Consider the following 11,445-nt stretch of genomic DNA (forward strand, 5'->3'; position numbering starts at 1 on the left):
AAGAAGACCTATTTGCAGTATTGACGTATACACTATGCATTTACAACATAATGTTATGCCTGGGGAAGGAGCAGGAACAGCCGTGTAATTAATCTTGAAAGGGGTGAGAGGAGGGAATGAACCTGGATTGATGGTGAGCAAAAAGACAGGAATCGCTATTACACTACATTCTGTGGTAAAGGGGCCCACATGGGATAGGGGGGAACCATCACTTTTGCAGCTTCTGAAGTACACAACGAAGGGGCCTTTGGAAAATTCGGAGCAAGTCCTGAAGCGCCTATACAACTGCCAGCAAGTTTTTTATTCCTAAATCGCCCTAAATTCTATGTCATTTCCAATACACACAGCCATCTTTTAACAAAACATGAGTAAAAATATTTTATCAAAAATATGAGCAGTATACAAGTCTATCCTCAAATTTGCTTCAAGTACCCATCTAAAACAGCACCTGCTAACACTATCTGACAAACCAACAAAATTCTTACATCACCCATTGATTACCAAGGTCACTAAACATCCTTCTTAAACTAAGAAAAAAAAGCAATACTGTATACTGTTCAAGATAGTCTGCTGTGTGTGTATTGTTACATTTAAATATGAATTTAAAGGGTTTAGGAGTGTTTTGGTGGGGATATATTATATAATGTGTGTTACTGTCATTTATCCCAGAGAAAAATATTTCTATTTTTTTTTTTTTGGGGGGGGGGGGGGTCTAACACCTTGCACTACCACGTCACAACAAAATGTAATGCTTTACAGTATTTACATTACTTTTGTAATGCATTACTCCCAAAATTGGCAGTGAACATATTACTCCCAAAATTGGCAGTGAACATATCTGACTGAAATTGGATGAGCGAGTCAGGAATGGAGCCATGTCACCAGGGGATGGCGGGGAGCATTTAGCCATTTATTTGAATGCTTAAGGTGAACCGAAAAAAGATACAGTAAATACGTGCTTCATCTCCTTATAGTGAGTGAAAGTGCACACCGTTTGTGTCAATTCTCCACCTTTGCAAGTATCTGTGTGAAAGGTACGGGTGGATAAATCCTGGATCTACTTAGGCACACTGGATTGGAAGACGGGAACAGGACAATAATCTCCAATCCCATTTTTACTCTCTAGCACAAATCGCTCTCTGCCCCCGGCCCCCTCCCTTTCCTTCTTGGTGTATCCGTGCATCCTCACCACAAACCCTTCACCCAAACGGGCAAACCAAGAGCCAAGCAGCCCAAGCAGAGACGTTTCGCAGGTGGCCGGGGGGACAAGGAGAATCCCCTGCTGTTTTTTTACGGGTCACCAAGTGCTCCTAATGACACCCAAGACGCGGGGGAGCGCATCAAGCGGAGACACACTCCGCTGAAGTTTCTGGTCACTGACTTCTTGAGCCTTTATTTTTGCACATGATTGAAACAGGATGTTTAGAGCAGGTGAGGAGACAGGAGGGGGTTTGTTTGTGTGCGTGTGTTTTTCAGGGGATTTTGTGTCTCGGGATGAGTCGGGTATTGAAACACACCAATATTATGTACACCTGTGCAACCTAATCAAATTTTTCTCATAAAAAGATGATCGTTATCACTGTATCAATCATTTTTTCCATTTCAAATTAAGTATCAAAATAAAAATTGACAAGCATTTGTGTCTGATCTAATACAAAAACAAATTAAAATGTTCACAATTCAAGCCTCATATCATAAATACACCACGACTTTCCTTATGTTTGCGTGATTGATTTGCCAATTAAAAAGGGAAAGAGAAATTCCTCACAAATTTTCCAACATATCCCATATCTTACCCACACGTTTTTTTTTTTTTTTATTGACAGGCTTTGTGAGCTTCGACAACCCCGCGAGCGCGCAGGCAGCTATCCAAGCCATGAACGGCTTTCAGATTGGTATGAAGAGGTTGAAAGTCCAGCTAAAGAGACCGAAGGATGCTAGCCGCCCATACTGACACAGCCTACCTTTAGTATTCACCGCAGCAGCAGCAGCTCCAGCAGCACAGGTGCGTTGGGTAAATGGGTACACTCACCAGACAAGTCATTTGTTACAATACCATTCAAAAGTTTGGAAACCCCTTGCAATCAAAATGATCTCAAACACTTTGGAAGGTAAAGGAAATCAATCTTTTCACTTGAAAATGCACAGCTGTGAGCTGAAAGTCAGTCCATGTCATTAAGCATCATCCACATCATAAAGATGAAAATACCAAGCTATGCTAGCTGCTAATTTGAATCATTTCTATTATAAAACATCATCTGTTTTGATTCTGATTGTTATTTTGTATACCAAATGACCTTATCAATATTTCGTCATGCCAGTGACGCAATGTAATGAATTAGAGGGTGTTTCCAAACTTTTGATTGGAACTGTATGCTCACAGTCAGACAGCGATACAATAGATAGAGAGATACAGATAGATATAGAAAAAGTCTACGCACCCTTGATTCAAATACAATTTTAAACAGAAACCTTCAGTTAAACCAGCATTTCGTAGGCCACATAAAATGATGTGGGCAGGCCAAATCTGGCCCCCAGAGCTTGAGTTTGACACTTAATCTGTTTCGGTGTAAATTTTGTCTGTTTTTTTGCATGCATGCAGAGACATTGGAAAATTAATAATGAGACATTCTGGCAGTTGGTAAAGCCTTCAAAGCTGAAGAAGTGGAGGACCTATCTAATGTGAAAACTGTATTCCATTTTTTAGGTTTTAGAAGACGACACGTGAAGATATTTCGGATGGGCTTATCTCTTCTCTTTTTTTCCCTTGGAAAGCAACATATGTTTTTTTTAAAAAAAAATGCGTAAGGATTTTTTGAGGAGAGGACATATCAGCATTTACTTATGAAGACCTCAGTTGCGTCGTAGGCGAGGAGGCGCGTCGTCGAGGGACGCTAACAGATGGCACAGCGCAAGAAAGGAAATGAAAGCAAAAGGAGAAAAAAAATGAAACAAAAAAGACTTCAACGGAACTTTTTTCCTTGCTGAGACTTGACTTGTTAACGAAGCAACAAACTAACAAACAGGAAAAAGCAGCAAAGACAAATAGATTTCTATATACATATTCTATACACATATATATAAATGAGCAATGCGCTTGTGGCTTTTACTGCTCCTTGGACAAATGAGGGTTCACAAAAGGCGGGAGGCGGAAAGACCATCTTTCTTCTCCTCCCTCTTTTTCTCATGTCGCCTCGTAGCAAGCGCAGCGCCACCAGCCCTGGAGGAAGTCACTGAGCTTTCCGTTAGCGACAGTACAACAGAGAATCTTTCACCCCAAAAAGGGACCAAAGGACCAAATACATTTGTATTGTTCTAAAACAGTAAGACAGAGTATTCATTCATGAGACTACAGTACTACTATTAATATCAAGGAGAAAACATGCATCAGGTTGAAAGAAAGAAAAAGAAGAGGAATGGAGATTTTTTTTTTAAATAAATGGGTTTGAGAATATTAAAAAGACAACAAGAAAAAAAATGGAAAAAAAAGCGATACTGTTTTTAGTAGTGTAGACTATGTGGGTTAGATATTGTTTTGGGCACAAGTTCATCTTCATCATTCATTTCATCTCTGAGAATAGTAGCGGGAAAATGAGCCGCCATATTGGTATTGAGGAAAACTTGTTTTGGAGGAGGGGAAAAAATTGTGAAAAACGATTTTAGTAAGAAGCTGCTGTGTAAATAATAGTAGGAAAACAAACTAAAGCAGTAAAGTAGTAAACATTTTACACCAAGTCCCACCAAAATAATTAACCTAAGCAGCCTCCTATGCGCCCACATCATAGCTAATTTTAAAATACCGCCACGAAGCACTCCAAAGTGTTTATCAGATACCAAAAAGTATATTTAATATCATCCTAAGCTGACATTAACTTTCTACAGTTTGAACATTCAAACTCTTTAAATATAGCAATTCGCTGTAATTGTATTGCACATAAATACATAAAAATTGACTAAATGTTGTAAAGAAAGCAATTATTTGTGAACCTACACACATATATATAGAGAGAGAATACTAAAACAGCTCCCTATGACCCTGAGCAGGATAAGCACTATAGCAAATGGATAAATGGTGTCACTTTTACAACAAACAACCCCAGAAGCATATTTGTCAAAAGTACATACAATGTAATCAAACAACACAACTACTTCAAGCCCTTTATTTATTCACCTTATTTGTTGCCTACTCAGTAAAAATGGACCTCTATATCTGTAGCCGTCAGTGGCAGTGAATAAGTTTGTTATCATCATTACATGTTTCAATTAATGTGGTTACACCGAAGAGAAAATTTTCCTTTACTCTGAGGTGAGAAAAAAAGTCTCTAGAATGCTACAGAACATTGCTAACCTTGCTAATGTTATCAACTGGCTTAAAAAAAAAAAGCTAGCTAGTGATAACAACTGAAAAAATGCAACACAAGACCACAAAATACAAGTAAAGAGCCGATCTTGGAGGTCGCCTTATAAGTGTAAGTCTTCTTTAGCTCAATCAATTACATCATGTTATGCCCATTTATTAATTCCATGTATTTATCTTCAGCATCCATGAAGGTGAAAAAAAAAACATAAGCACATTTTGATCAAGCAAGGAGTAGAAAACATTATCTAAGAACTTAAACAAAAATTCGGATACCATTATTGTTCTGTGCACTTCAACATCATCCATTCATCCTTGAACCCTTCCTTCTTTCTTTCCTTTCGTTGCATCATCAAAGTCTCGATATTCCAGATAATCCGACCGTAAAGCATTGTGGTAAAAGTGCCATCCGGCTGAGCCACCCGCGTGCCGCAGTAAAACAGCACAGTGTCTGTAACGGCTTCATAAAATATACAAATGAGCCTGACAGCGGTTGTAAACATCGTCGCCAGCAACGGCCAAGGCCACGTCTGCGCGGGTCGCGCCCTCTCCCGCTGCCAAGCCTTTCCAGCTGCTCGCAGCGGGGAGAGCGTCCTCCCCTGTCGCCTTGCCTCCGGGTGCCAGCATATCTCTGTCTCTTAATAGGAGCCATCAGTTGCCAGGGCTGCATAATGACGATGATGGGAATATTGATCAGGTGGGAGGGGGGGGTGAAATATGCGCCATCAATTATACATTGGCTTGATGGAGTTCACGTTTCTAACAGTCAGCAGAGACGCTTGTTTTAAGCGGTATAGATGCGTCCAAATTTGTAATCTGACACACCAATGGTTGGCTTTACAAAGATCTAACAGGACCTGTTAGGAAAAGTACAAGAAAAAGGTAACGTCTTGTTACTTGTTAGGTAGCCGCCTTTGTTTCAGCCAAGGCATATAGCACAGGTGTCAAACTCAAGGCTCGGGGGCCAAATCTGGCCAGCCACAACATTCTATGTGGCCCTCGACAACGCTAATTACGACTTCAAGTTTCTGACTAAAATATCTCATTTGCAACTTCAAAAAGTTTTATTCGGAAACAACAAACATTTTTTCTTATTATTGCCAAGCCTCCTTTTGAACAGTTTATACTGGGCTCAGAATTTAAAATTGGGTAAATGTGTGACGGTCACACTTAAAATTTATTTGACTTCATAGCCATAACGGCCCTTTGACAGAAACTAGCAGTACAACTTTCCCCACGATTAAAATGTGCTTGACATTCTGGCATAAAGTATATTTTACACACTAAAAGTGTCATATTACACCACTAAACAAAAATGTCACAAAAATTGTGCACACAGAAAATAGCAGTAACAACTTAGTCGCCAATTTCCTTAGTGTGAAATCTGGGCATCAATGGATGGACCCATGCCCATTATGCTTCAGCATAAAAGATTCATGTATTCATTGGGGAGCAGTCTCTCCAGGGAAACACTTACTTATGCCTGCTTAAATGATAATATATATAAGTATAATATCAAGTAAAAAGTAAAAAAAATATAAAAATAATATAAAAAGTGCAAGTAAAAAAAAATACAGTACAGTCAAAAATATGGAAACATATTCAAATTCAAATGGCCTCATACACAATAAAAGGTCAAAAAAAGTTCTGGGATCATTATAATCATAAAGCTGAATGAGAAAATACCAAAAAGTGCAATGTTATCTGGGCAAAAGGTTCCTGTTTTGATAATATAAATTATGACACGTATTTTGTTTTGATTTTTAAAAAATCTCCCTCTATGTAAAATCAGTTGAATGCCATAGATACTGGCATAGATCAGTGCTTCTCGATGATATTTTGCCAAGCCCCCCCACTCAACTCGTTGATTATAAAAAGTATTATCTACAAAAATTGTATAAGTATACCTAAACCTGTATCCTTTTTAACATGAACAAAAGAATGTAAGCAATATAAATCAACTTTCAACTGTTGTTTATAGTGTTTATACAGGTTGCAGCTTAGTCTAAAACAGAAAAAAATAATCAAGTACATAAATCAAACTGCCTGAAACCAAAAAAAAAAAACCAAGATTTTTTTTACCAACACCTTGTGTCCCCCCCCCCCCCTTCCCCCCCCCACACACACACACTATAAAGTGTTCATGGAGTCAAATTGCTATCGCTTAAGATGCACTCATTCACCGCATATTTAGAACACAGCATGTTTAAAAAGTCAACTACATGAATTGTTCTCTTGCAAAAAGCAGCTGGATTCTTGCCGCCGAGCATATAATGGCGCCGTGAGAGCTCGTACACAGTCTGGCATTAGCAGCCTTAGGAGGTCAAATTAAGAGCAAAATGATCCATCAATTAGACAGCGGCAGGCTTGTAGGTGGATCAGCCAACAGCTGCTGCAGACAAAACGAGCGCTTACCATTAAGCGCCGGTCACGGATGGCCGCTATATATCTAAACTAGCGTCACCTTATAGCCAAGATGCACAAAGATGTAACTTCCAACATGAAATGGGCTTTTAATTAGCTGTTTGCATTTCCATTCGTGCGTGTGTGTGCTCTTAATCCATTTTGTATCTCCATGAAGCAGCTTGCCTTCTCTAATTGTTGCCCTTTTATTTCCCAGTTTATGCCAGGCTTATTTTGTGTGTGAGGGGTTATTGCTAATGGGCACTTGACACAGGAAGTCTGTTCTCTAGTTAATAACTAAACACCATATTTGGCTATAGGATCACTTAACGATCATTATTTGATGCATTTAGCAAAATATATGAGGATTTCCATTTTTTTTTCTTCAAATCGTAATTTCCATTCGACTAAACACAGTTGGTCAAGTTTTTGTGAATGTCTAACATATGGCGTGACAAGTGTAGCAATGTGGTACTTTGAACTATCAAGCTGATGGCTATTTGTTGCTGCCACGCAAATTTCTGATAGCTAAAATTGTCATATCATTCTGATTTTGACATTGAAACCTATCGTATTTCTCTTGGTACTAGTCGAGTTTTTTTTCATTCATTTTCAACCCCCATATTGGGGGGTTGGCTAATATCCGCATATCTCAAAACCAGACCAATTTTTTCACATCTATGTTTGAATAAAATTAATTTGAATGTGAAATAAGTAATATGTCATTTACAAGGCTTAAAATGATGACATACACCTCGATATAGTATGCATCCGTTTTAGTGTGTTTGCACTTTCAAATGCACTTTTGTCAAGCGCCGCCTTATTGCCTCTTTGTTGTAAACAATGAGGCTGCATGGATAATTTTTCCGGTGGACTTTGACGCATTATTAAAAGGAAAAGACAGATTGATTTGTCTCCATTAGCCCTTGAGCATGTGGGGAAAGAATCAGCAAATGGCAAACTTCCAGACTCTGATCTCACAACAGTCATCACTTGGGTAAAGAGCATCCCAAGTAAAATGATGAGCAAATCATTTCCGAAGATCTCCATTTCAGACAAATTGACCCCACTGCTATATCTATTTAGAATTACAGTGGACCCCCACCTCCTTTCTGGAGTTGGGATCGTAAGGCGACATCGTCGTGTGGCAGGCAATAGAAACCTATGGTAATTGGCTCATACGTGCAAAACCCAGGTAGAAACATCAAAATTTTAATATGCCAGTCAAAAATTTGTTACAAAATAGTATAGTAATTACTACTTATAAATGATACACATGTATATAATTGAATATCACCATAAATAAAAACTACTGTATATACTGGAAAAATGAAATTTTATTTTCATTTGGAGTGACGCGACTTGAGCTACTTACTGCTATATTACCTAGCGAGGGTATCAATGCGCTCCTTCTTAGTATTTCTTGATTGTCTCCTTACTAATCACTCTTATTTCTCCCTTTAACATCACAAGCAATCTTGTGGCTAACCAATTAAAGATTGAATTAAGCACTAAAAGGCACAATAAGTATGCCATCACAAGCACTCACATGACATCATGAGATCATGAGACCAATACCAGACCAGCATCTTAGTGACATAATGACGCTGACCAATAGAAGAACAGCAGTGATGCGTATAGCTACGTATGAGAGTGGAGTGACTCGCGCTGTCATACGCATGCAAACTGGCCGCCAAGTTTGAATTTTGTAATTATTGTTGATGCCGTAGCAGGAAAAATATTGTAACAAGTGGACGAAAAATCTTCATATTCGACTTTGTAACGTGAAAAAAACGTTAACTAGGGACACCATAACCCGGGGTCTTCTTTATATACAGTATAATCATTTTAAGCCTTGTAAATGACATATTAATTATTTTGTATTATCTGAATTCATGTTATCCAAACACATATATGTGGTAAAACATCTTTTTGGAGCAATGCGGTTATATGTCAACCATCCTATATACAGAGGTTGAAAATGAGAGGAAAAAATATCAACTTTTACTCGAAGAAATACAATAGTTGTATTTAGTCCACATCGGAGTGCACATTAATTTTTAAAATAATACATGCAGTATTATTTAACAATATTCCATAATGGACAATGGGGAGCATCTATGTTTATTTGATTCTCTTTAATATGATTCATAATAAAATAGCATGGTCTTTGTGAATATTCTGAGCTCCATTTTCAGTATGTTAGCATAGCATCGATGCGATTGCTCAACTTCCAACAAACGCGGTCATGTTTTTATTTAGACAGCAAACAAGTATAAAATATATCCAGAATCTGTTGCGACATAATAGTAGTGTGCTTCAGTTAGCCTCAATTACTTCAAGATGCAGTTAATCAATGGTAAATGAATACATAATAAATATGAATGTATACTGTAAAATAATAAAAATCTTACTCATAACAGACAAAGTTGAGGAATTAAACATCCCTGCCCCACTTTAAGGGAATTCACTTTTCATTTGAATAATGATCTTGCGTTGCTAATGTAGTATAACCTTATGGTAAATGGTTAACTTCGATTTTCGCTCCCCGCTGAGTTTTTGTTGCTGTCTGTTGTCAAATGATGCTATGACACATGCCCTCCTTTTGTCTCCAGGCCATACAAGACCTTATAAATCTCAACAATATTATTTATTTATTTTACTTATGGGATTTTCTGCCATAGAGTAGTGTGAATTATTAAAATCAAATTAAATTTGGCCTTCACAACAGCTCAGCTAATTCAAATTAAAGACGCCAGCTGTGTGTGGCTGAAATGTAATGAGTTAAGGGGGTGAGGGTTGGGGGGCTGGCAGACTAAATTTGATGGAAACACAAATGAACACCACAGAGAGGAGGCGCTCCATTGTATATGTTGCAGTACGGAAATTATGGAAACATATCAAAGTTGTTGGCGTAGTGGAACAGAAAGTGAAAAATTGTCCCTAAGATAAAACATGTTTTGAGATGTGGTCATGAGATTGCAGTTTTTTCTTGCGATTCTTAGGTCTGGGGCAAAAAGAAACACTCTTGCAGATACAGGTATCTTCTTCCAAGTTAAAGTTGTTTGGTGAGAACAGTCCCATTTATATACAATATAACAGCTAAATGCCGTTTCACCATGTTCACATATTGACTGGTTAATGAGTTAGGCCCTACTAAAAAGGCATTACAAACTTTTTTGTTAGTTTTCTGGAGAGACTGGAATGGATTATTGTCATTTTCATTCATTTCAACGGATAAAGACAATATGATATGCGAGCGTTTTGACTTATAAGCACAGCGACGTAACGAGCACCGCCAAATTTTAGACCAATGAAAATTGCCAATGGGTTATATCAATGAGTATAGCGGCAAAGTTAAATGAATCAATTGCAATGAATTATACTTAATAGTCAGCAGTCAGGATTATTTAAAGTAACTGAAAAACACGGAATTGTACCTGCAATAACTTGGCATGTGATGCCCCAATCCAAATCCATCTAGTGCGCCTCCCAATTTCAACAAGAGCGTACTAGAGCCCATTCATAATTTTACTTCATTTTCTCATCTTTTCAAATTCCACTTCATCCTACCATAGTGCCCTTTCAATCTCTAAGCATGCTCAACAGGGGCTGGGTGGGTTTGAGAATGAATACTGACAAACTTCTATAACAATAGAATATGAATGCTAAGGATAGTAGCTCATTATAAAAATAGGAGAATCTGTATATTATGGAAATCAGCACAGGACCTTTCTTTGTGGGCAGGAGTACCGTATATATAATTGAGGGATTTGCTGTTTAAAGATATGGATATTTTGGTTTGTCAGCACAAAGCAAACAAAACTCTCAAGACGAAGTAGTGTGCACTTCACTAACGTACAGGGGGAATAGAGGCAACTCGATCCTATCATGTAATCGTCCAAGGGCAAACGCAGTTTACAGGTTGTATGTTTCTTCCTTACATTTTCATTTTTTAGTATAATTGCCACCTCTTTTTGTGGCGATGTCAGTACAGCATGGAACAACTGACAGGGAAAAGCAGTATCTTTTTTATATATATGCTATATTCAAGGGGTAAAAAAAAAAAAAAAAAAAAAACACGTGTTCTGTGTTATTATTACTATGATTATGATTATTAGCCTGAGATACCAAACAAACATTCCCCTCCACCCTCGCTGAAGTTTCTTAAAAGACTTGCTGCTTAGATGACTTCATATTAATGACTGATGATTAATGATTTTATAATTAATTATCAATCAAGTATGTAACTATTTATTTATTTATTCATTTATTTATGTATTTATTTGGAAATCATTTCAATTGCGGTCCAAGGTATGACAAAGATGTGTATAAAAAAATAAGGAAATGCTTATTGGGGCTTTTTTCTCTCTTTCTCCTTTTTTTCCAATTTTACAATAAAATTAAAAAAAAAAAAAAACAGACTGGATGTTTTTGTTTAGTTGCTTGAAAACATTGTGTGTGCGCCTGTGCAAGATGCCATCATTAATAAACAGAATGTGATGTTGCACAGTCACTCCGCCTTCTGAACTTCAGGGGTGCTCAACTATCAGTCCATTAAATATACAAACAGTCAATGAACGCAGCACCAGTGTGAAGTTGAAGGCGCTCCAAGATGTGTTTTTTTTTTCGTCACGACGCAGCTCAAGTTCATTTTGCCACAAATACCCGAAGTTGCGCACCAT

General features: G+C 37.7%; 1 protein-coding gene across 3 annotated transcripts in view; it reads left to right on the forward strand.

Annotated features, from left to right (window-relative positions):
• The window catches only part of celf5a (cugbp, Elav-like family member 5a), a 351,120-nt gene extending 340,006 nt beyond the window's left edge, over window positions 1–11,114 (forward strand). For all 3 annotated transcript variants that reach the window (XM_088426234.1, XM_088426235.1, XM_088426236.1), the window contains exons 11-12: window positions 1,827–2,005; window positions 2,708–11,114. In XM_088426234.1, the coding sequence (XP_088282360.1) occupies window positions 1,827–1,954 (128 nt within the window). In that variant the 3' untranslated portion in view covers window positions 1,955–2,005; window positions 2,708–11,114. The remainder of the gene's footprint in view (window positions 1–1,826; window positions 2,006–2,707) is intronic.
• The last annotated feature ends 331 nt before the right edge of the window (window positions 11,115–11,445 follow it).

This window comes from Hippichthys cyanospilos, chromosome 10 (assembly GCF_059441005.1).
Source record: "Hippichthys cyanospilos isolate Australia breed blue-spotted pipefish chromosome 10, RoL_Hcya_1.0, whole genome shotgun sequence".
Lineage (NCBI taxonomy): Eukaryota > Metazoa > Chordata > Actinopteri > Syngnathiformes > Syngnathidae > Hippichthys > Hippichthys cyanospilos.